At 45.7% G+C, this 27158-nt stretch overlaps 1 protein-coding gene across 1 annotated transcript in view; it reads right to left on the reverse strand.

Moving 5' to 3' along the window:
• Positions 1-25981, reverse strand: part of tsen15 (TSEN15 tRNA splicing endonuclease subunit) — a 51493-nt gene extending 25512 nt beyond the window's left edge. Inside the window, 4 exon segments of the mRNA XM_078218064.1 lie at positions 8399-8534; positions 16157-16238; positions 25766-25781; positions 25783-25981. Of these exon segments, the coding sequence (XP_078074190.1) occupies positions 8399-8534; positions 16157-16238; positions 25766-25781; positions 25783-25862 (314 nt within the window). The 5' untranslated portion in view covers positions 25863-25981.
• Between the last annotated feature and the right edge of the window lie 1177 nt (positions 25982-27158).

A 27158-nucleotide genomic window follows, 5' to 3' on the forward strand; every position in this document is an offset into this window, starting at 1 on the left:
ACAGAACAGGCCCTTCGGCCCACGATGTTGTGCCAAGCTTTATCTGAAACCAAGATCAAGTTATCCGACTCCCTATCATCCTGGTGTGCTCCATGTGCCTATCCAATAACCGCTTAAGTGTTCCTAAAGTGTCTGACTCCACTATCACTGCACGCAGTCCATTCCACACCCCAACCACTCTCTGCGTAAAGAACCTACCTCGGACATCCTTCCTATATTTCCCACCATGAACCCTATAGTTATGCCCCCTTGTAATAGCTCCATCCACCCGAGGAAATAGTCTTTGAACGTTCACTCTATCTATCCCCTTCATCATTTTATAAACCTCTATTAAGTCTCCCCTCAACCTCCTCCGCTCCAGAGAGAACAGCCCCAGCTCCCTCAACCTCTCCTCATAAGACCTACCCTCCAAACCAGGCAGCATCCTGGTAAATCTCCTTTGCACTCCTTCCAGCGCTTCCATATCCTTCTTATAGTGAGGTGACCAGAACTGCACACAATATTCCAAATGTGGTCTCACCAAGGTCCTGTACAGTTGCAGCATAACCCCACGGCTCTTAAACTCCAACCCCCTGTTAATAAAAACTAACACACTATAGGCCTTCTTCACAGCTCAAATTTGAACAGGAGTGATCTAATTGATTTTTTCAAATGGAGTAAATAAAACGGATTTCACCAAATTTGTGCTCTCTTGGGACAGGAAAATATAGTGCTGTTAGGTAAACAGAACACCATTATTCAAAGTACCACCAAAAATGTGTGAGCAGTAAAAGCGCATTACCATCGCTGAATTCGCCAACATCAACATTGAGGATTAGTGTTGACCAAGAAATAAACTGTAGTCATATAAATAATGTGTCTACAAAAACAGGTCAGAGGCTAGGAATAGTGCAGCAAGTAACTCACCTCCTAATTCTCCAATGGTCTGTCAACCATCTACAAGGCATGAGTCAGGAACATGATGGAATACTCTCCACTTGCGTGGAAAAGTGCAGCTCCAAAAACATTCAAGAAGCTTGACACCACACAGGACAAATCAGCTCATTCAATTGGCACCCCATTCACAAATATTCATTCCCTCCTCCACTGATGCAGTGGCAGCAGCTTCTACAAGATGCACTGCAGCAACACACCAAGGCTCCTTGGGCAGCATTAACTCATGACCACTACCATCTAAAAGGACAAGGTACATGGAAACACCACCATCTGGAAGTTCCCCTCCAAGTCACTCACCATCCTGACTTGGAAATGTATTGCCATCCATTATCCGTGACACCATCCAGGACAAAGCAGCTCGCTTGATTGGCATTACATTCACCATTTACAACCTCCACAATGACAGCAGTACCATCTGCAGGATGCATTTCAGCAACTCACCAAGGCTCCTTCAATAACACCATACAAACTCTCAACCTCTACCACTTAGAAGGACAAGGGCATCAGATGCATGAGAACACCATAACCTGCAAATTCCCCTCAAAGCCATTTACCATCCTGACTTGGAACTATATCGTTATTCCTTCATTATCATTCAGTCAAAATCTTGGCGCTCTCTTCCAGGGAGCACTGAGAGAATATTTACACCACACTGACTGCAGCGGCTCAAGACAGTGGCTCACCACCACCTTCTGTAGGGCAATTGGCAATGGGCAGTAAATGTTGGCCTAGACACCAACATCCCGTGAAAGAATAAGTAGCATTTTTAATGTAATGAAATGTCCCATTACGCTTCATGGGAATATTATAAAACAAAGTATGACACCGAGCCACAAGGAGATATTAGATCAGATTACCAAAACCTGGTCAAAGGTTTAAAAAGTGTTTTAAAGGAAGCAGGCAAGATAGAAGGGTGTAGGGAGTGAATTCCAGAGCTTGAGGCCGAGATGACTAATATTGGAGCAATTATGATTCAGAATAAGATGTTAAAAAAAACATATACTTGCAAAGTTACTCGCAAACTGTGGGAATATTCTATAATTTCAAGCTTATGAGTGGAAGAATGTGCGCAGGATAAAATGATTACACTTTCTAAGCCAGACTCTCAGGTACTAGAGTGAGTGCACTGTCTCAATTTAACACACCCTCCAACCCCATCTATGGGCAGTTCTACATTTGTCTTTAAAATACTTGCACTAAAAATGAAGCCTGAGGGCTGAAGGCATAAGATCTTAAGAGCTATTGCAAAATATCTCTCGAGCATACGATACACAGGATACATATAATCCATCTTAAAAACTGCACTGCATATTACTGAGGAAAGACTTGAGGCTACGGTGCCAATGATTAGTCCAGCAGTGGCACGTCACAAGGGGTTGCATTCAGCAGTTCGATTTACCACAGACCCCAGGAAGACGCTAAAATAACATTAAAAACTTACCCAATTCAGAATATTCCCATTCCCTCAAATGGTAAAAATGGTCAAACTAAACAGTTCTTGAAACTTAAAAGGCACATGACTAAAATCACAAGTCACAAAGGCAGGTTACCAAACTTTGTGCAGACTAAAACGTTCCTAAACCAAAACAAATGTGCTGCCCCTGTCTAAATCCATATAAAGTAGCATTACATAATAGAACAAACTCATTTACATTCTAAATAAGCACCCTGGCTATCAGTACCTCATAAAATTCCAAAAGGAGCTTTGATTAAATAGCTTGTTTAGAGGTTTATTGGCAATAACTTCAGAGAAACCACCTTGGAGAGTTAGTGAGCTCAATAAGTTAAAAAAAATTTAAGATGCATATTGCCAGGGGTGCCTCAACTTACATTGTGAGCCAGATCTTAGTTATGGAGATGAGAAAAGCTCAAGTCTGGAAAAGTCCTGAGGAGGCAGACCCTCCAAGGGAATGGCCCCTGCACGTACTGCTAGAGTACAGGAGGTTGACTGTGTGAATTTCCTCAGAATGCTGAGAATATGATACCTGCTGCTACCCGGAGTGCATGTCGCTAATAGATGGACTTATTTAGTTTTCACTGGATATGGCATGGACTTCAGTAAGGCCTTTGACAAGGTCCCTCATGGCAGACTGGTGCAGAAGGTGAAGTCGCATGGGATCAGAGGTGAGCTGGCAAGGTGGATACAAAACTGACTCGGTCAAGGAAGACAGAGGGTAGCAGTGGAAGGGTGCATTTCTGAATGGAGGGCTGTGACAAGTGGTGTTCCTCAGGGATCAGTGCTGGGACCTTTGCTGTTTGTATATATTATATATATATATATAAATGATCTGGAGGAAAATGTAACTGGATTGATTCGTAAGTTTGCGGATGACACAAAGGTTGGTGGATTTGCAGATAGCAATGAGGACCATCAGGGAATACAGCAGGATATAGATCAGTTGGAGACTTGAGCGGAGAGATGGCAGATGGAGTTTAATCCAGACAAATGTGAGGTAATGCATTTTGGAAGGTCTAATACAGATAGGAAATATACAGTAAATGGCAGAACCCTTAGGAGTATTGCTGGGCAAAGGGATCTGGGTGTACAGGTACACAGGTCACTGAAAGTGGCAGTGCAGGTGGAGAAGGTAGTCAAGAAGGCATACGGCATGCTTGTCTTCATCGGCCGGGGTACGGAGTTTAAAAATTGGCAAGTCATGTTGACGCTTTATAGAACCTTAGTGAGGCCGCACTTGGAATATAGTGTTTAATTCTGGATTGCCACACTACCAGAAGAATGTGGAGGCTTTGGAGAGGGTACAGAAAGACGGAGGTTGAGGGGAGACCTGATAGAAGTCTACAAGATTATGAGAGGCATGGACAGAGTGGATAGTCAGAAGCTTTTTCCAAGGGTGGAAGAGTCAATTACTAGGGGTAGTTTCAGTTAGGAATCTTGCAGCCTACAGCATGTGGGGTTTTTTTGTTTTTAAAAGGGTTGGAGATTTAAATAACTTATGACACTTATTGAATGCTGGTCTAGACACTGAAACAGACTTTATCCAACTTCCATGAGTACGTATGCCTCCTCCATAACTTCGCCACTCTCCACACTGCGGGTATTTGAGCAGAATAATGGACTTCTCCTTGAAAGGAAATCAATGCACAAACAGAAGCGTCACCCCGATGAAGAGAAAAATCCAAAGCCCTCGAGCCAATACGTAAAGTCCCACTCTCCCCCAAACCAACCATAATATCAAGCAGCCACCACGCCCTGTCCACGTCTAAACCTCATGGTAGAGAAATCCTAAAAGTAACTCATCCTTCACCCCACTTAATGAGAAATTTGAACATTCCCTTATCCACTGAAGACAAATTCAGTTCTCTTCACCATTTGTATTGCTTCCAATGGATGTATTATATTGTACAAATATAGTATAAATACATCCTTCCATAGTAATCTAAGCACTCTGGCCATTTAGCGAGAACCTGCAATCTCCAGAGGACAAAGCTGGTCTACTAACACATTTCCAGAAACAAAGACATTCTTGTCTTGCTCCAACGTCTCGCTCCAAATACTAAATAATGTGGCTCAGCCTCCTCCCATTCCATCAAAGACAGTAACCGTTCAGTTTACCCCCTACATATTGCTCTTCCCTGAATAAATGTGATCTTTTCCTTTCCTACCCAAGACAACCATCCCACCCCCCATGCCCAAACTGAACTTTGCCACTATGCCTATCCCTAACCATGCCCAGTAATTGGCCTCCATCCACTGGGGAAGCGGGGACACACGCATGCACACCCATACATACACACTACTCAAATCTAACCCAGAACAGCTTTCCTTTTCCAAAAGGAAAACTGGCCCAAGCTCACTACCACCCCTTCAAAATCCACCCCTCCACTGCCCTTGAAGGAATGGAGCCTGGTTCAGTCCTTCACTACCTTCTGTTGCTATATCTTCTCCTGCCCTGTCCCACTCCTTTTCTCATCTGCCTCTCCCCTCACCCATCCTACCGCCTTCTAACCTGTTTGGCCCAGGCACTGGACATGGCTTGGCTCCCACAGAATATCAACATACTATCTTTTATGTATGGTACAAAAATATACTTCCATCGTAGTCTAACTAATCGAGCCATTAGAACCAATAAAATACCTACAGGACAGTTTATACGGGAAAGGAGTTCAGAAGAAGCACAATGTTGCCTTGCATACTATCAAACTGAGGAATGCTGCATTTATTTTCCTAGAAAAACTATCCTAAATAAAGATAGCTTTCTGGTGCCAGCCTTGCATTGCCAGACTCTTGAAACAGGTTACAGATTCCTTCAAGAATGCACCTATTTGACAGGCGCATTTCATTATAAATTACTGCAAAACTGGTTGATAATTGAAAATACTGTTATCACTAAGTCAAAGCGGCTGCTCCACACATATTACTATTTAAATGAATTTTGCACATCTAGGCATCTAAATGTAGGCACCTATCCAGTTTAAAATACTAACCTTTTCATTCTTTGAAGGAGAAGAAATGTCCATTTACTGAGATCTGGGAAAGAATTCATTGCATGTACAGACTTCTCAAATGACCAAAATAGGATTCCTTCTGAAGTTGTTGTTTGCGCCTCAATGGACTGATTATTTGAAAGCAAATAATGATGAGGGAGCATTCTCTTTATCAAGGTTAATGCATATACAAATACACTATAGAAGGCATTAAGTTTCCCCACATTAGCAAATGATGTGTATTCAATGGTTAGCCTGAATGAATCCAGCTTTCAATTCCAAGTGAACACTTTCCCCATGCCTCTTTTCTCCTGTCATTACTTCATATAAACGGATACACTGCTGAGTTCGATATTCCACCGTTTATAAACGTAATAAACCACACAGAACAGTGAATTCCTCAAGCCTTGCAGTAATTGGTAGCTTGCAAATCTACACCAGATACAGCATGAAACCAGATTTCAAGATGACACAAAGCATGTGATCAGAAGAGGACCAGACTTCACATCCCACTCAGTTGACCTAGCTCCCAACCAGACTGGTTAGAGCGCTGCACAGAGTATCCAATCTCAGGGAAGGAGAAAAACCCATCATTGTTCCTGTGAAATATGCAGCACCGTGAAGAATGATGACAAAAAAGTGATACGAACAAAGCTATCTTCCCACAATATAGAATATCGATCTCAAGTAGAACCTGCCCCAACAGTAGACCTTTTTAGTATATATGGGAAAATGTTTTTTTTTTTTTTTTAAATGTTTTCTTTTTATTTTAACTAAATAAATCAAACTTCCACAATATTACTTCATAATCTATTCTAACATGAACAAAATATTCCAGTTAATCTAAAAATAATCAAATTTACAAATGATAAAAGGATTTCCAACTGGCTGATTTTGAAGGACTGCCTGGTAGGTCAGTAAGTACATTATAACAACTCCATTACAAAGCATATCTGAGATCCTCACTGCCTAGACTAAAACCAGAATAGGCAATTATACCCTCAGTATAATATTGAATTGGATTGCACAGTTCGGAAGATAGTGCTGAAACTTCAAGACATTCACAGAGTAGGAAGTATTTGGAATTAGAATTTTTAAAATCTATGTTTTGTCACCGGGTATTTTTCTAACCACTGTGAACTTCTGTTCACTTTTAGGACTCGTACTTAACTTCTCAGTGGAAATGTTACAGTCAATTAAATTCATAAACATAAAACCTCAGCAATCAAAGCCAAACCTTTCAGAAATCGGTTTTGTCCGGTGAAAACTGCTAGCTTGCATTTCTCTTCAACACCAGGTGTTATTTCTTAGTGTTGCACAAGTTCTCTCAGGACATCATGTCCTATGGGTACATCAAGAATTTTCTACATGGCAACGAGGCAAAAATGATGAGAGGCTGAAAGATATTTGTACCCCCATCACATCCAGAAAATTCAGAGGCCCTTTCCCAAATTTAATTTAACAAAATCGGTAGTTGTGTGCGCAAAATTAAGAATTAATGCTATAGAATTGTAAGAACTCACAGCCCAGTGTTACGATCCCCAGCTGATGTTATTACTGGGCAAGTCAGATTCCAGGATGGAATCCAGCCTGATAGATTTTAACTTTTTTTATGTTTAGATACGTAAATGAGCAGTCACAGCATTGCCAGTGAATTGTTAACAATAAAACATTAAACAAGATTATTAATAATACACTACTCCTTCATCCCAGCTATATCTTTGCAGATAATAGATGTGTAAGGATAACACAAGTTACAATATCAATTTTATAATGTTCTAAGTACACAGTCCATGTGAAATAGATGAAGTGTGGTCAGGCACACTACCTGAAACCAAATGACAGATGCCACCCAATAAAGAGATTCCCAACTGGCTCATTTTGAAGAAATGTCTGGGAAGTCAGTAAGTATTTTGTAGCAACACCACTACAAAGCATATCTGAAGGTGGCACGGTGGTACAGTGGTTAGCACTGCTGACTCACAGCACCAGGGACACGGGTTCAATTCCGGCCTCGAGTCACTGTGTGGAGTTGGCACATTCTCCTCGTGTCTGCATGGGTTTCCTCCCATAATCCAAAAGATGTGCGCGGGTTAGGTTGATTGGCCATGCTAAATTGCTCCCTAATGTCCTGGCATGCATAGGTTAGAGGGATTACTAAGGTAAATATGTGGAGTTATGAGGATAGGGCCTGGGTGGGATTGTTGTCGGTGCAAACTCGATGGGCGGAATGGCCTCCTTCTGCACTGTAGGATTTCTATGAATACAACTTATGTGGATTTCTCATCAATACCCTCTTAAAGCTTGTCGCACTGTGAGCAAACTGGGCTCACTGGAGTTCCTTCTTCCACATGAGGGTTTCTTATCTCTGCACTCCAAGAACATGCCTTGGAATCGTCTCCAAAGCAATGCTTTCTCTTAGATGCCTTCACAAAGGATCCATCTCCAGGATTTCAACTTCTCCTTTCAGTATACCTCTGCCCAAGATCACCACATGCATTCAAGCTTCCTGTACAATCCTTCAGGTACCCAGGCATGGCAACAGAACACCACTGCTTCACAGGCTCTATTAAAGGCACCAACCTTTTGATCACTTTGAATATGACCTCAGTCTCATATGTTCAACTTTAATGCTGGCTCCTGCAACTGTCTTTTTAATTCATAACTCTTTCGCTGCAGCTCGTTTTAACTTCACTGAACAACACCTTGTTCAACGTCTTATCCTTTGTTTCTTTGACTTCACGGTCTTGAGACATCCTCTATTCTCCAGTTCCTAGGACTATCTACTCTCTGCAGTTTGCGGTCTTGTGTCCAGCTTTTTGTGGCACGAGCAAGTACGCCCAACAGTTTGTTCGTCTCACATTATAAATAAGTTACCTGGCGCAGACATTTGTACAATACATACAAAACGAGCAAGTGACCATCCACTAATGCAACGTGCGGTCTGCCACCCTGTCACACTCGCAAATTTGGAGAGAAATTCATCAGTAGCCCTAGTTTCAGAGCAACTCCTCACCTTTCATGACTCAATGTCATATGAACTGGCATTGGCACTACCACTTCCATTTCCTCCTGCTCTCCTGGGCAACCCTGTAGATAGATCAACTGAAGCTCCTCTGATCCCTTGTACGTCACATCTTTCCAGTTCCTGGCTTCAAAAACACAAGAGATGGGTTAGCTTAAAAACAAAGACAGGAATCACCTGTTCCTCAGAATAAAACCTTTTCATAAGGGAAATACGAGAACAATAATTTTCTACGTTTGGTAAGCAATGCCAGCATCAAAGCCAGCTGCAAGATGTATTTCATTCTATTTTCCTTTAATGTGGTGATCAAGTTCAACCTTGGAAAAACCTCAAGTTTAATTTGCTACTTACACCTTTTCCATTTCAAACAACTATTGCCACTGCATCTCCAAACAAGAACATCAGTTTTGTGCTAAGTTTGACAATTCTGTTCTCATCAACAATTGGATCAAAGGGAAAAGAATATTGGTCAGGAGAAAAATTCAAATATTAAGTGGTTACAAGATTCAGATTTTGAAAATCACATTTGAGGTGGCACGGTGACACACTGGTTAGCACTGTTGCCTCACAGCGCCAGCAACCCGGGTTCAATTCTAGCCTGGGGTCACTGTTTGTGAGAGTTTTCACATTCTCCCTGTATCTGAGTGGGTTTCCTCTGGATGCTCCGCTTTCCTCCCAAAGTCCAAAAACGTGCAAGTTAGGTTGATTGGCCATGCTAGATTCCTCCTTAGTGTTAGGGCGAGGAAAATTACGTGGGGTTACGGAATAGGAGCTGGGTGGGATTGTCATCATTGCAGGTTTGATGGGCCGAATGGCCTTTTTCTGCACTGTAGGAATTGTATGGAAAGCAACTTAACGCAGTATAGCATTAGCTTAAAGCTTATGAGATTGGTGCAATATATTAACACAGATTGAGGACTGGTTGACAGAACACAAAATAGGAATTAAACAGGACACTTTCAAGATTACTGGGTATAACTAGTGCAGGGTTTAGTGTTGGGCTAGAGGTATTTACAATTTATATCCATGACTTGGAAATATTACACTCTATCCTTATCGAAGTCTGCTGGCGATACAAAACTAGGTGGAAAAAGTAAATAGTGAAAAGGATGCAAAGAGATGGCGAAGTGATTATAGACATGTTAAGGGACTGACCAAATAGTTGGCATATGGATATAACATAGGGAAGTGTAAAATTATCCACTTTGGTAGGAAAACGGAGAAGCATTTTTGTTTTAGAAAGGGCGTGAGGCTGGTAATTGTTGGGATTCAGTGGAACTTCAGGCATCCTCGTACACAAACCACATAAGGTTAGCATGCACTTATAGAAAAACAATAAAGATGACAATTGCTCTGTTAGCCTTCATTGCTAAGAGTACAAGAGTAGGAAGTTTTGTTACAACAATATACATTTAAAACTCTGCTCAAAAAGCACAGCAAGTGATTGAAGTCTGGAAGACAGGTTCGATTGAAGCATTCAAAACAAGGAATTAGACTTATCCGAAAAGGAAGAATGTGCAGGGTTATGGGGAGAGGCAGGAAAATGGCACTAGGTGAACTGCTTACTCTGATATCTGGTACACTATTGTGGGCCAAATGGCCTCCTTCTGCACTGGAACAATTCTGTGATTGTGAACCTGCTCCCCAATTCAATTAAATCATGGCTGATTTGCACATCAGTTCCATTTACACTCCTTACCTTCGTATCCCCCGATACTTACACCCAGGAACCTATTAAGCTCAGTCCTGCAAGCTTCAACTAACCCAGCATCCATAGCACATTGGGGGAAAATTTCCAGTACCCTCTGCGTGATAAATTGTTTCCTGATTTCCCTCCGAAACTGACTGGCTCTATTTTTAAGATCATGTCCCTCATTCTATTTTCCATTCCTCTCCCTCCACCCCACCAGAGCAAACTGTTTCCCTGTATTTACCCAATTAAATCTTAACATTTTAAAAACCTCGCTCAGATCACCCACCCGCTCCGTAACCTCCCTTCTCCCGCCCAACTTAAGGGGCCTCGCAATCCAAGTTTAACCAGCCCGCCCCTTAATTTGTCCTTCTAAATATTGCCAATTTGCATCTTCATTGTCTATTTCTCGCTACTTTCAGGATTTATTCAGCAATTTGATTATGAGAAGACTTGAGGGGGAACATTTTGATGCTACACCATTACAGTCTTTACAAGAAACACACACGGATTTTGGTGCTCCTGCTCACAACACTTTTTCATTGGGTTCGCACACAGCAAGCAATGCTAAATGTAAAAAACATCAAATTCGTAACAGTCATTTTGGAACTAAGGACATAAGCGTTATCAGGTGGTGTTAGGCCTTCTATTTTAGTCACCCCAGGCAAAAGTGGTTCTTGCTGTGACAAAGCCCAGACAAGCACACTTTATTTTCTTAAGGCTTCATGTTACATTCAAACATTTTCCATGAAGGTTGCGTTCGTTAGAAAAATTGACAATTTCAGTACTTTGCAAAGAGCATTCAAGATAGAGCAGGTTCTAATGTACAGGAGAAAAGGAGGATTACGGTGTCATGAAAATACCAAACGAGATAATAATATGGCTGTCAAAATGTTTCTCATCACTCAAAAACCGTGCAGTGTTAAATGCTCTCTGCTTCCAACAGAAGAATGTCACACAACTGTGATCACTAGAACCTTGCTTTTTCAGTCTAATAGTTGTGAAAAGACAGCAATGCAAATGATTCTGAACCGATTCAGCATCAAAATCAATTCTTAAAGTTGTTTGCTCATTTTTCCTGATTACCTGAGCTATGCCAGGGTGCCATGTGTTGCAGGTGACAAACACTCAACTTAAAATGCCAATACATAATTATGTTGAAATCATCGGAATTCAATTAGATAGAATAAAGTCACATCGCCTCCGCTCCCACCTCCTAAGGTAAACTTAACAAGGGTTAACAGATGCGATTTCTCCTTCAGTTGAATGGGGAGGTAAACTGTCAGACATTTCCACCTAAGGCGCTGAGATGGATAGTTACACCACAACAAATATTTGCTGGATGCTTCTGCAAAAAGATCACAACAGACTTACAGATGAGGAAGGTCATCGGCCCATCTTAATTCATTCATCCAATACCATCCCACCTTTCCCTCATTCACGTTGGTTAAATAATCCCAGAGGTCTGTCGCTCTGCACAGAAGCCCATTCCAAGTATTGATCACTCTTCTTGTCAAGAACTTCATGATACTGGTTCCTAAAATTTGAATCCTTGGCTTTCTCCCCTGGTTTATTGTGGAAGAAAGTTCCAGATGAACAATATTATATAGCTCCATAAAATCAGCTCTCAAATAATTCCTGTGCAGGCTGATAAAAGCCCAGTCTGCCGCATAAAAAAGAAAATGACTAGGATGCCTGACAACTGTAGGACAGCTCAAAGCACTTCATAACCAATGAAATACTTTAGTTGTGTAGGAAACAAAACACCCAATTTGAAATCATGCTCGGAAAACAACAATGAAAGAAATGATTGGGTCACCTATTTCAACGATAGTGGTTGAGGGATAAATACTGGTCGGGACACCTTGTTTTTCTTTGAATAGTGTCATAAGATCCTTTACTTCCACCCGAGCGGGATGACAGTGTCCTAGTTTATCACCTCATTCGAAACTAAGCACCACTGACAGTGCAGCACCACCTCAGTACCGCTTACAATGTCAATGCTGGAAAGTTAGAAAAGGCCTTGTGGCTGATCTCTGCACTTCAGTGCTCTTATGTCTCCATAAACGCGATGTCTGACAAGAGCACTGCAGTCTGACCGCGATGTTCTCTCACTTGTACTCCACTAGGTAGTTTAATTTTCTGCCGACTTTAAGTGGTGCAAATATAATAAACTTTTATTTTTATATTGTACTTTAAGTGTATCAGTGCTTTGGGTCTCTTTCAACCAGATCATTTCAGCAAAGCTTCTGCGCGGAATTTAAGAAGTACGTTACACATTTTGTGCATACGTGTTAAATGCGCTGACGTGGTTCAGTGCAAATGGCTTCAAAAGAGTAAAGTTAGACATACAAGGCAATCTCCACTCAACAGATCTTTCATACAGACCAGCATTTGCATTTCAACAGTTTAGATATGCAAAACTCAGCATGGAAAGGTTCAAAGACAAAGATCATATCTGACTTTCAGCGGGATGAATGCTGAAGTATGGATATCTAGCATGCTCCAAGAATGCTGCTGCCCTGTATAACTTCATTCTATCCTCAAAACATTTGCAGACCGATCACAAAACAAAGAGTTCTATGCAGCATCCTCGCATAGCTCCTCCCAGCCTTTAGAAAATTATTTTACTCTTGTAATGCCCTATTATGCTCGCAATAAATGAAAAATGCTGCTCAATCTCATCTCCATGCTACTGGCAATTTAGTTATAAGACTAAACTGGCCAGCAAATCCTCATTTCCATTCTAGTTCTATGATCTAGCCCAATCTCAGGAGGACTGTTACAATTGGCCTCAAGATCCCCGGTCTTGAATTTGGAGCATTGGGGGGTGGGGCTGGGTAGTGGTAGACAAGGTATGAAATAACATAAATAGTTACAATTTCATATTTGAAGGGTGTAGCTTCATGCAAGAGGAAGGTGTATGGAGAATTCAGGATAGGAGGTCAGCATACCCAATTCACAGCTCGCACATGCAATGACCTGAATAACCGGAACTCCCTCCCTGTCACTAACCATTTCAACTCCTCATCTCACTCCCACTATGACCATTAAATTGCTTCAATGAAGCTGCTGCAAGATCAAGGAACTATGCCTGATCTTTCAATTTGCAACCCTCTAATCTTAATATTCAGACCTCAACAATGACGACCACTTTCACTTCAGCAGTTGGATGTGTCAGTGTTTCTGAATTCAAGCAGGCGTGGCAGTGGCGGGGGTGGAGGGTGGTGATTGGCAGGATGGGTTGGTGCTTTGGGTAGGGACCCTCCATTGGAATATAATGCTGGTCAGTGCCCTTGGTGCCAGCTTGCTTTTCTTTCCTTCTCCCAATAAAGCTTTTCCCAAATTGCCATTTTTATTGCTTCCAAAACCACTTGCCTCATCTGCCCACATTCTCTGCCCTCTAAATGTCTTTGATTTATTTTATTGTGCCTATTATCTCAAGTTAATATAATTTCTGTAATTTAATCATTATCCCTTTGTCAGACATGCATATTACAGGCCGATCTATTTTTTTCTCCTGTGTACATTGATGCATGTTCTCTTCTTCCTTTGTTCAATTTATTAGCAATTCGTCCAGTTGTGATAAAGTGTGCACATTTGAAACATCCACTATTCCTCTCATCGCTACTGCTGACTAACCTGTTGAATATTTCCAGCATTTCCTACTACTGTTTCAGGTTTGCAAAACTTTGCATTTTGTTCATCTCTGATGTTGAGCCAAATATGGATAGCTGCCACATTTTGTCAAATCTGTTACTCAAACAGATCTGAAAACATTTTATAAAGTAATTTGTGAACAGAAAAACTATCCTGTTTAGCTAGAATTTGTAGTAGTGAGGCAAGAGTGGAGGCCCTTGACATCAAGGCAGCATTTGAGTGGGTACAGAACTGGAATCAGTGGAAATCAGAGGGAAAATTCTCCACTGGTTGGAGTCATACCTGGCACAAAGGAAAATGGTTCTGATGATTGGAGGTCCATCATCTCAGTTCCAGGGCATCACTGCAGGAGTTCCTCAGGTTAGTGTTCTCGGCCCAGCCGCTTTGATTGCTTCATCAACATTATTCAGCACCATTCATAACTCCTTAGATACTGAGGCAGTCCGTTTCCAAATGCAGCAAAACACAGACAATATCCATGCTTGGGCTGGCATGTAGCAAGTATCATTTGCAACACACAAGGTCCAGGCCATCGCCAACAAGAGAACCTAACCATCACCCAGTGACTTTATCATCACTGAATCCTCCACTAACAACATCCTGAGGGTTTCATTGACCAGAAACTGAACTTGACTAGCCATTTAAATACTGTGGCTATAATAGCAGGACAGAGACTAAGAATCTTGTGGCAAGTAATTCACTTCCTGACTCTCCAAAATCTGTCCACCATCTACAAGACACAAGCCAGGAGTGTGATGGAATACTCACCACTTGCTTGAATGAGTGCAGCTCCAACAACATTCAAGAAGCTCAACACTATCGAGGAAAAAGCAGCCCACTTGATTGTTTGTGGAAGGGGTGCCAATCAATCCTACCACCATCAAACAATGACAGCAGTGTGTACCGTCTACAAAACGTACTGCAGGAACTTGCCAAGTTTCCTTAGACAGCACCTTCCAAACCCACAAAGACAACCATCTAGGTGAACAAGGGCAGTAGACACATGGGAACACCATTATCTAAAAGTTCCCCTCCAAGCCACGCACCGTCCTGACTTGGAAATATATCACCATTCCTTCATTGGGTCAAAATCCTGGAACTGCTCCCCCCGCCCCCCTACCCAACAGCACTGTGGGTGGATCTACACATCTACATCGCATGGACTGCAACAGTTCAAGAAGGCAGTTCACCACTTCCTCTCAAGGGAAATTAGAAATGGGTAATAAATGCTGGCCTTGCCAGCAATGTTCACATCCCATAAAGGGAATTTAAAAAACATCACTGAGACTTACCAACCTCTCCAATTATGGATTGCTAACCATCAGCAGATGGTTTGCAGAATGTTATTAAATATTATTCCATAGCACAACATTTACAAATTTAAAATTATGGATTTTTATATACAGTCCTCCCACCCTGTGCATGCAGCCATCTAGGTCCAATGCTCTGGAATGCTTTTCTGAAATTCTTCACATTGCTATTCCTTCGCTTCCTTCAAGACCCTTCTTAAATTCCACCTGACTGACCAAGCTTTTGGCCACCCCTTCTAATATTTCCTGTGTGGCTGATCATAGGTGGAATTTTTTGAAGTGTTGTGTCAATGGGAGAAGCAGGAGGCGGCCTGTCAGCTACCTTGCTGGGTTTTCCTGTTCCCCAAACTATTTATTTGTGGCTCAGAGTCAGAATAATACCTCATCACCAGGAGCTCCAAACCAATGGAACAAGGTCCCGGTCTCTCAGATATAAGGTTTCCAGTGAAATGAGAGTGGGCCATATCACCATCTTCCCAATGATGACACGTCAACAGCATAGAACTGGGCAACAATTAGGGAGTAATTAAGAATAACACTCGTAGCTGATGTGTGAAAGGAAAATAAAAATGATAGATACCCTTCCGAAGGTAGGATTATATGCATTGTTGAGAGCAGGAGGACAGAAAGTTTCATCCTGAACCTCAGAGTAATTGAGTAAGCTATTAACTCAGACAAAGAGTCATCCAGACTCAAAACGTTAACTCTGTTCTCTCTCCACAGAAAGTTTATCACTTCTACATTCCCAGACTGGATACAGTAAAAAAAGCTGGTTAGCCAACAGATAATTGGTCCTTCAACTCCAGTCTCCACTTCGTTGTTATCTTTGTGGTTAGTGTTGCTCTGAAAACGTTATGCTCCCCATGGTCAAATGACGTAGCCATACGCCCTGCCAACCCTCATGTCAAGAATGGCTTGTCAGCAGCCAGCCATGCTTGAAGAGCAAGTCAGGAAGATTCAGCGCTCTCAGGATAGGAGGAAGATAAAAGAAAGGGAGAAAATAAGTGCAAAGACAGATAATTAATCGCATACTAATTACCTTGAAAACTACCTGAAAAGTGACAAGAAATTCCAGATACATTATCTTACCTTCCAAAAGATCAAGGAATACCAGAAATGCTGTGTATACTTGTGCACTATCTGCAATGTCCAAAGCCATCATCTCAGTGTACTGAAAATAAAAATATGAGAGAATTATGAGATGGAGAAGCCAGTGTTGGACTGGGGTGGGCACAGTAAGAAGTCTCACAACACCAGTTTAAAGCCAACAGGTTTAGTTGGAATCACGAGCTTTCGGAGCACTGCTCCTTCGTTAGGTGAACCCCGATGAAGGAGCAGCACTCTAAAAGATTGTGATTCCAACTAAACCTGTTAGACTTTAACCTGGTGTTGTGAGACTTCTTACAATGAAAATTATAGCATTCAAATCCAGCTAGCATCATCACTTTTCTTTATAGTATTGATAAAAAAAGAGAACAGAAGCATAAACATGTAAAAGGAGCACAAAGCTCAGATGCATCAAGCATGCCCTAACCAGACCTGAGCTACATGCACCAGGGATCCATCCTTAAGTCACATAATCTCCTGGAATGGGGAACATGAAAAAAGATAAAGTAGAAAAACCTACAGTCGATCTTGGAAAAACCTGAAATTCATTTCGTAATTGCTGAAGGCACTCCTGCAAATCTCCAAGGCAACGCATGGATCCTTCAAATCCTACCCAATACAATTGGAAGTTTGCATTTTCTTCAAGAAATTGTCTAGCTCCCTGCTGAAAGGCACCATGGCGAACTGTTCTGGGGAATGACTGTTCTCTGTGAAAAGATATATCTCCCGAAAACTAACCTCAATAATTATACAAAATTTGACACCAAGTCACAATCCAACAATCCCTATTCATCTCAAATAAATCATCTAACTGGAAAGACTCACTCTCCTTCGTTTTAAACAACTCAATCATATCCCATCAAAGTTTGTACTTCGGTAACAAAAGTAGTTCCAACATCCTATCCTGACAATTAGATGCCCAAAGAACAGGGACAATTTTGGCAGTTCTTGGCTGAGCCTGTATTGGACCTCTATATAACTGGACAGAGCACCAGCTCTAACACAACACTCCATCCACGATGCAGTGGAGTGTTAACCTACATATTTTTAGATCAAACCCATCACAATTTGACAAAACCACAAGTGTGCTGCCAATTCAGCCAGGCTGACATGGAAAAAAAGTCAAGAAAATCATGTTTAACCAATTTATTAGAGTTCTTTGAAGGAGTCACATGTGTTGTGGATAAAGGGGAACCAGTGAACATACTATGCTTAGATTTCACTTAAGAGGAGAAATTGTTTCCTCTCAGAGGATTTAGAGTCTCTGGAACTCTCAAAAGGCAGTGGAAGCAGAGTCTTTAAATATTTTTAGACATAGCGAGATAGATTCTTCATTAACAGTGGGTGAAAGGTTATCGAAGGTAGGCGGGTTTGTGGAGTGAAGGTTACAATTAGATCAGTCACGATCTTGTTGAATGACGGAGCAGTGGCCTACTCCTGGTCCTAGTTTGCATGTATGGTACACCATTGGCACTTCTACAATCCCGACATTAGTGCCTGTAGTATTCATTTAAATTCCTTACTGCTAGTTACAGAACGAGGGATGAATAACACTGTATTCAGACAAAAAATGGCCAGCCTGTCTAATGCAACCCAGACAGGTTTCCTTTCATGGATATACAATTCTCACAAGAGATCCCATTCTAACATCTGTGATTGGATCCTATTGAAATAAAAGATGGTTTTAATATGCTAATACTAATCAAGTGCAGAGACCCAGGGCTGCACCTGTTTTAGTATATCTTTGTTGGCTTTCCAATTATTACAGTTATTTTTAAACTGGGGACAGATTTCCTCTGTAACTGATTATGAATGACAGCTGAGTGAAGGAACAGAGGGGGAATGTTTTCTTTTGCTCTGACATAGTGTTCAAAACAGCTGGCACATGTCCAAGTATCAAACTACCCCGAGATCATGAATCATTGATTGACAACTTTATCTGAGGTGAAGACATCAGATTGGCTGTGAACATGGGCCAGATTATTGCTCTTTTTGATGGCTGACTGGAGTTTTTGGGACTACCCCTGTCTAGCCAGTCCATCTACAGCACACATAGAAAGGGAGTTAGATAGTTTTCAAAGCTGTACAATGCATCAAAAAGACAGATTTAAAGGTGATAGGTGGAAGGAACCCGAAGGGGGATGAGGAAAATTATTTTTGTTATTAAGCAGTGAGTTATGATCCAGAACGCACTGCCTGTAAGGATGGCGGAAGCAGGTTTAATAGTAACTTTCTAACGGAAATTGGATAAATACTGGACTAGAAATCGAGGGGCCCAGACTAATGCTCTGAGGACACAGGTTCGAATCCCACCACGACAGCTGGTGGAATTCAAATTCAGTTAATAAATTTGGGGTTGAAAAGTTAGTCAATTATCATAAAAATCCATCTAGTTCATCTGATGTCTTTTAGAGAAGGAAATCTGCTATACTTACCTGATCTGGCCTATTCATGACTTGAGACCCACAGCAATGTGGTGGACTTTTAAATGGCCTAACAAGTCACTCAGTTGTATCAAAACCACTACAAAGTCTACAAAAAGGAATGAAACCAGAAGGATCAGATAGCAAACCCAGCCCTGCTGACCCTGCAAAGTCCTCCTTACTAACATCTAGAGGTTGTGCCAGAATTTGGAAAGCCATCAAGTCAGTAACAGCCTGACATAGTCATACCTTACAGAAAATGCCCCAGACACCATCACCATCCTTGGAGAGACCCACCAAAGTTGGCGGCACAGTGGTATGCAGTCAAGACAGAGCTCAACATGGACATTAATGATCTGGACAACAATGTGGGAGGTATGATCAGTAAATCTGCAGATGACAAAAATTGGCGGAGAGGGGAGAAAAATTACAGGGCATTAGAGGTGGGTGGATGTGCAGAACAGCGGCAAATAACCCTGAAAAGTCTATGGTGATGCATTTTGGGAGGGAATTCACAATGAACAATAGGACGCCAGGAAGTACACAGGACCAGAGGGAACTTGGGGTGCAAGCCCAAAGATCCCCGAAGGCAGCAGGACAGGTAAATAAAGTGGTTTAATAGGCATATGGGATACTTGCCTTTATTAACCAAGGCATAGAACACAAGAGCGGGGGGTTATGATGGGGCTGTATAAAATATTCTTTCAGCCATGGCCAGAGTACTGTGTGCAATTCTGGTCGCCACATTATAGGATGGATGTGATTTCACTGGAGGGGGTGCAGAGGAGATTCACCAGGATGTCGTCTGGGCTGGAGCATTTCAGCTATGAAGAGAGGCTCAGCCAGGCTGGGGTTGTTTACCTTTAAGCAGAGACAGAGAAAGCTGAAGAGGTCCTGACTGAGGTGCACAAAATTAGAAAGGGTTGATATGAATAAATGTTTCCCTTTAGTAGAATGGTCCCTTGCTGTGCTGTAAAATATTAAGTATGACTCTGGACTCCATGAAGCCACACGGCATCAGGTCAAACATGGGCAATAAATCCACCTTTTGATACCACCTACCGCCCTTCCTCAGCTAATGAATCAGTCAGTACTCCTCCATGTTGAACACCACTTGGAGGAAGCAGTGAGGGTGGCAGGGGTGCAGAATGTACTCTGCGTGGTGTCCATAACCAAGAGTGACTTGGTAGCACCATTGCTAATCAAGTCCTAAAGGACATAGCTGCGAGCCTGGGTTTGGGTGAGGAAAGAGAGAAAAGCCCAGTTGATCTCATCCTCACCAATCTACCTGCCGCAGATGCTTCCGTTCATGACAGTGTAAGGGGAAAAATACAAGGGAGCACACTTTAAAATGGCAATACAAGAAAGCACACTCTAAAATGGCTGCCTGGCACATAAAGGGTTAACTGGGAAAGAAGCCAGAAAAGCAGACACAGGCTCCCGCTGTTCAGAAATCACGTCAAGTCAAAACCTAACAGACAAGCCATTTCCAAATTACAGACAGTGACTCATAGCAAACAAACACCTCAGGAAGCCAAAGCCAAGGGTCAAACATCTTTTAAGATAAGGAAACCCCACAACAAAGAGCTTAGATTAACGTTAAAGGAACGCGGGAAATATGAATGCGAGGGAACCGATTAGCACCTGAACGAGACGAAACTAGCCATTGATAGATACAGACATAAGGAGATGTACCCATTCATAAAATGCTAAATGTCTATACCTGTTTGTACTTTTGTAAACATGAGGAAATGTACCCATTCATAAAATGTTACCTACTTGTACTCACTTAAACAATGTGATAATGTTCGAATCACCGGTTTACCCATTGTGTAAAGGGTATAAAAATGAACCGCTCCCGACATACTATTGAGAGAAGGTTTGCTACAGACATGTGCCTTGTCTCCACGGAGCTCCGTTTAATAAATTGTATTTTCTGAATCTCGAAGTCTGACTACTAGTGGATTTTTCCCACAACAACAGCATTGCTAGAAGTGAGCACTGTACAATGGCTGTGGAGACAAAGTCCTGTCTGCACATTGAGGATACTCTCATCGCGTTGTTTGGCATTGCCACCGTGCTAAATGGGATAGATTTCAAACAGATCAAGTAACTCAAAACTGAATGTCCATGAGATGTTGTGGGCCATCGGCAGCAGCAGAATTTTATACAATCACAATCTGTAACCTCATGGCCTGGCATGTCCCCATTCTACCATTACCACCAAGCTGGGAGATCAACCCAAGTTCAATGAAGAGTGCAGGAGAGCATGTCAGGAACAACATCAGGCATACGTAAACATTAAGTGTCAACCTGGTAAAACAACACAGGACTACTTGCATTCCAAACTTCGAAAGCAGCATGCAATCGGCAGAGCTAAGCAATCCCACAACCAACACATCAGCAGTCCAGCCACATCCAGACGTGAATGGTGTTGAACAATGAAACAAATGGAAAAGAGGCTCCACAAAAACCCCCATCCTCAATGATTGGAAGCCCAGCACATCAGTGCAAAAGATAAGACTGAAGCATTTACAACAACCTTCAACTCAAAGGGACGAGTGGATGATCCATTTCAGCCTCCTCTCAAGTTCCACAGCAATACAGATGCCAGTCTTCAGCAAATTTGATTCGCTCCAGGTAATATCAGGAAATGGCTGAAGACACAAGATACTGCAAAGGCTACGGGCTCTGACAATATTCCACTTGTGCTCCTGAACTAGCTGCGTGTTTAACCAAGCTGTTCCAGTACAGCTAGTACACTGGCATCTACCCAGCAATGTGTAAAAATTGCCCAGGTATGTCCTGCACACAAAAAGCAGGACAAATTCAATTCAGCAAATTACTGCCTGATCAGTCTACTCCTAATCATAAGTAAAGTGACAAAAGGGATCACCGACACTGCACTCAAACACCACTTACTCAGCAATAACCCACTCACTAATGCTGAGTTTGGGTTCTGCCAGGGCCACTCAGCTCCTTTTGGCAGCACGGTGGCACAGTGGGTAGCACTGCTGCCTCATTGCCAGGGACCCGAGTTCAATTCCAGTCTTGGGTGGCTGTGTGGAGTTTGCATGTTCTCCCCATGCCTCCGTGGGCTTCCTGCGGGTGCTCCAGCTTTCTACCACAGACCAATGATGTGCAGGTTGGGTGGATTAGCCATTCTAAAATTGCTCCATACTGCGGGGGGATTAGAGGGGAAAATGCCTGGGGCTACAGGATAGGGTGTGGAGGATTTGGGGGGAGGAGATCTGGTGTAAGAAGGCCTAGGTAAGATGCTGTCGGAGAGTCAGTGCAGACTTGATGGGCTGAATGGTCTCCTTGTGCATTGCAGGGCTTCAATGATTACAGCTTCTCTACTGGTTGGAGTTATACCTGGCACAAAGGAAGATGGTTGTTAGAAGTCAATCATCACAGCTCCAGGACATCACTGCAGGAGTTCCTCAGGGTCGTGTCTAAGATCCAACCACCTTCAGCTGCTTTATCAATGATCTTCCTTCCATCATAAGGTCAGAAGTGAGGTTGTTCGCTGATGATTGTACATGTTCAGCACCATGCACAATTCCTCAGACGCTTCAAAAGTCCAGGCCCCAAATGCAGCAAGACCTGGACAACATTCAGGCTTGAGCTGGTAAGTGGTAAATACCATTCGTGCCAGACAAGTACCAGGCAATGATTATCTCCAACAAGAGAAAATTCAACTATCTCCCCCTGACATTGAGTGGTATGGCATCACTGAATCCCCCACGATTAACATCTTGAGGGTTACCATTGACCAGAAACTGAATTATACCAGCCATATAAATACTGTGGCTACCAGAGCAGGTCAAAGGCTAGGAATCCTGTGGCGAGTACCTTACCTCCTCACCTGCCCACCACCTCCAAAGTACAAGTCAGGAGTGTGATGGAATATTCTCCACTTGTATAAGTGCAGCTTCAACAACACTTGAGAAACTTGACACCATCTGGAGAAAAACAGCTTGTTTGATTGGTATGCCATCCACCATCTCCAACATCTACTCCCTCCACCATCGATGCATAGTAAGTTCTACAAGATCTACTGTAGTAACGCATCAAGGCTCCTTTAGCAATGCCTTTCAAAGCCATGACTTCACCCAAAAAGGGCAGCAAATGAGTGGAACACCACCATCTGCAACTTCTCCCCTCCAAGCCACTCAACATATATCACCATTCCTTTACTGTCACTGGATCAAAATCCTGGATGGTCTTCCTAACAGCACTGCAGTGCGGGTGTACCTACACCACATGGACTGCACTATTTTAAGATGGCACTTTCTCAAGGGAAATTAGAAATGGGCAAAAAATGCTGGCCCAGCTCTTAACAGCTCTTCAAAACAGTGAGCAAAGATACAATGAGTCATATTACCTTCTCCTGGGGGTTTCTACATATCATGGAGAATGCATACATTGTTTAATAACGGCTCTTCCATGATAAATAAACTATCCATTAATTTACAGAGCATGAACTGGGTTGCACAAGATGAGGAGCAACACAAGCAACATTTTGGTCAGTTACTGATTCGGCAGGAAGTGTCAGAAAAGTCAAGGGTGAACACAGGCAGCCGGGGTTGGGTAAGACATTTGAAAATGAAACATTAAATGTTAATTCTCCAAAATATTTGCTTTCAGTGGAGCGCAGAAAAGGTTCGGGTGATCCAAGTGAGACCATTGCCTGCGACAATTTGTCCTCACATTTGACCAAGGGTCATGAAAATCACTCCCTCCCCCAGGTCTCTGAGCCGCCTGACTTCCCCCCCCTCCCTCCTCCACTCCCCCGGGGTCTCTGAGCCCCCAGCTCCACCCCCTCTCCCCTGGGGCCTGAGCCCCTGCCCCCCCCCCCCCCAGGGTCTGAGCCCCCTCCCCCCCAGGTCTCTGAGCCCCCCCCCCCCCCCAGGTCTCTGAGCCCCCCCCCCCCCAGGGTCTCTGAGCCCAGCGCCGCTCCCTCTCCCCTGGGGGCCTGAGCCCCCTGCCGCCCCCTCTCCCCTGGGGCCTGAGCCCCCTGCCCCCCCCTCCCAGGGTCTCTGAGCCCCCCTGCCCCCCCCCCCAGGGTCTCTGAGCCCCCTTCCCCCCCCCCCCCCCAGGGTCTCTGAGCCCCCTTCCCCCCCCCAGGGTCTCTGAGCCCCCTTCCCCCCCCCAGGGTCTCTGAGCCCCCCTCCCCCCCCCCCAGGGTCTCTGAGCCCTCTCTCCCTCCCCCAGGGTCTCTGAGCCCCCTTCCCCCCCCCCCCCCAGGGTCTCTGAGCCCCCTTGCCCCCCCCCCCCCCCCCAGGGTCTCTGAGCCCCTCCCCCCCCCCCCCCAGGGTCTCTGAGCCCCCTCCCCCCCCCCCCCAGGGTCTCTGAGCCCCCTTTCCCCCCCCCACCCCAGGGTCTCTGAGCCCTCTCTCCCTCCCCCAGGGTCTCTGAGCCCCCTCCCCCCCCCCCCCAGGGTCTCTGAGCCCCTCCGCCCCCCCCCCCCCAGGGTCTCTGAGCCCTTCCCCCCCCCCCCCCCCCACCCCCACCCCCCAGGGTCTCTGAGCCCTCTCCCCCTCCCCAGGGTCTCTGAGCCCTCTCCCCCTCCCCCCAGGGTCTGAGCCCTCTCCCCCTCCCCCAGGGTCTCTGAGCCCTCTCCCCCTCCCCCCCAGGGTCTCTGAGCCCTCTCCCCCTCCCCCCCCAGGGTCTCTGAGCCCTCTCCCCCTCCCCCCCCAGGGTCTCTGAGCCCTCCTCCCCTCCCCCCCAGGGTCTCTGAGCCATCTCCCCTTCCCCCCCCCCCCAGGGTCTCTGAGCCCTCTCCCCTCCCCAGGGTCTCTGAGCCCTCTCCCCTCCCCCAGGGTCTCTGAGCCCTCTCCCCTCCCAGGGTCTCTGAGCCCTCTCCCCCCTCCCCCCCCCAGGGTCTCTGAGCCCTCTCCCCTCCCCCCAGGGTCTCTGAGCCCTCTCCCCCCTCCCCCCCCAGGGTCTCTGAGCCCTCTCCCCCCCCCGCCCCCAGGGTCTCTGAGCCCTCTCCCCCCCCCCCAGGGTCTCTGAGCCCTCTCCCCCCGGGTCTCTGAGCCCCCTCTCTCCCCCCCCCCCCAGGGTCTCTGAGCCCCTCTCTCCCCCCCCCCAGGGTCTCTGAGCCCCTCTCCCCGCCCCCCCCCCCAGGGTCTCTGAGCCCCTCTCCCCGCCCCCCCCCCCCAGGGTCTCTGAGCCCCTCTCCCCGCCCCCCCCCCCCAGGGTCTCTGAGCCCCTCTCCCCGCCCCCCCCCCCAGGTCTCTGAGCCCCTCTCCCGCCCCCCCCCCCCAGGGTCTCTGAGCCCTCTCCCCGCCCCCCCCCCCCCCAGGGTCTCTGACCCCTCTCCCCGCCCCCCCCCCCCCCAGGGTCTCTGACCCCTCTCCCCGCCCCCCCCCCCCCCCAGGGTCTCTGACCCTCTCCCGCCCCCCCCCCCCCCAGGGTCTCTGAGCCCCTCTCCCCGCCCCCCCCCCCCCCCCCAGGGTCTCTGAGCCCCTCTCCCCGCCCCCCCCCCAGGGTCTCTGAGCCCCTCTCCCCGCCCCCCCCCCCCAGGGTCTGAGCCCCTCTCCCCGCCCCCCCCCCCAGGGTCTGAGCCCCTCTCCCCGCCCCCCCCCCCCCCCAGGGTCTCTGAGCCCTTCCCCCGCCCCCCCCCCCCCAGGGTCTCTGAGCCCCTCTCCCGCCCCCCCCCCCCCCCCCCAGGGTCTCTGAGCCCCTCTCCCCGCCCCCCCCCCCCAGGGTCTCTGAGCCCCTCTCCCCGCCCCCCCCCAGGGTCTCTGAGCCCCTCTCCCCGCCCCCCCCCAGGGTCTCTGAGCCCCTCTCCCCCGCCCCCCCCCCAGGGTCTCTGAGCCCCTCTCCCCGCCCCCCCCCCAGGGTCTCTGAGCCCCTCTCCCCGCCCCCCCCCCCAGGGTCTCTGAGCCCTCTCTCCCCGCCCCCCCCCCCCCGGGTCTCTGAGCCCCTCTCCCCGCCCCCCCCCCCCCCCCCCAGGGTCTCTGAGCCCCTCTCCCCGCCCCCCCCAAGGGTCTCTGAACCCCTCCTCCCCCGCCCCCCCCCCCAAGGGTCTCTGAGCCCTCTCCCGCCCCCCCCCCCCAAGGGTCTCTGAACCCCTCTCCCCGCCCCCCCCCCAAGGGTCTCTGAGCCCCTCTTCCCGCCCCCCCGGGTCTCTGAGCCCCCTGCTCCCTCCTTCTCTTACCTTGGGGTGATGCAGCGCGCTCCCCTCCCGGTGCTGTCCCGCGGATCTCCCTCTCCTCCGAGTCCGCCGATTCCCCGCGCTCTCCCACCGCCTCCATCACCGGTGCAGCTCCGACTTCACTCCGCCGGTGTCACATCAAACCCCGGCCGGCCGAGGAAAGCTGCTGCCGCCTCGCTCTGGTTCCGGGGGCTCAGCACCGTTGCTGCTGAGTGAAACATCCACCTCCAGTGTCTGAACTCTCCTCACTCTCACTGCTGAGTGTCGCTTCTTCCTGCAGCTCTGGTACATCTGGAGTTAGATTTATCTTTTATTCCCATTCTGAAAGGCACTGGTAATTTTCACATTCACTTAAATCTTAATCTCAGTTGTAAACTCCCCCAGACCAAGGTGTGGACATGGAGTTTCAATGTTACAGCCGAACATTGTCACATTATTAACCCTTTCAACAACTTATGCGGTTTTCATCAGGAGATACATTACCTTCAATTATTTCACCCAAACTGAGACTGTAAATTAGAGCATATATCTCAGGATATTCCAAAGTATCCTGCAGCTTCTGAAGTACTTTGGAAGTATAGACGTTGGTGCAATAGGAAGGAAACACGGCAGTTTGCTGGCTCACTGCAATGTAGAACAAGATTATGAAACGAATGACCAGACAATTCGTTCATTGAAATAAAAGCAAAATACTGCGAATGCTGGAAATCTGAAATAAAAACAAAAAATGCTGGAGAAACTCAGCAGGTCTGGCAACATCTGCAGAGAGAGTCAATGTTTCAAGTCTATCTGTGAGTTCTTCAGAGCTGACAAGGGGTAGAAATGTGATTGATTATATAGTTGGGAGAGGGGTGTTGGAGAAGGTGGAGCAAAATAGGTCAGAGCCACCATTAACACCCACTTTGTCTTGTGTCCATGACATCTTTGTCAATCTTTCCTTAGCCCTGACCTGACCTTCTATTCTGCTCCACCCTTCTCTACAACTACATAATCAATCACATTTCTACCCCACTTCAATTTTGAAGAAGTCATAAGGACTTGAAGCATTAACTGCATTGCTCTCTTCACAGATGCTGCCAGACCTGTTGAGTTTATCCAGCATATTCTGTTTTAACTTGTTTCATTGATCTTGTTTGATCTAAATTGGCAGGACATTGGGGAGAATCTTGATGCACTATCAATCAAGCAAAGACTAGTTTGTATGCAAGAACAAATAGGCTTTTATTCACAAAAGATTTGGAGCACATGCATGCTGATGAACTGGTCCAGAGACTGAGGCAGGGGGGTGGGGAGCAGTCACCTTTATAACTGGACCGGGCGGGGGGGGGAGGAGTCTCAAGCAGGGCCGGCAGGGGCATGCCCAGGCATGTCACACACACACACAGGCAATAAGGTT

The sequence above is a fragment of the Mustelus asterias genome, chromosome 8 (genome assembly GCF_964213995.1).
Source record: "Mustelus asterias chromosome 8, sMusAst1.hap1.1, whole genome shotgun sequence".
Lineage (NCBI taxonomy): Eukaryota > Metazoa > Chordata > Chondrichthyes > Carcharhiniformes > Triakidae > Mustelus > Mustelus asterias.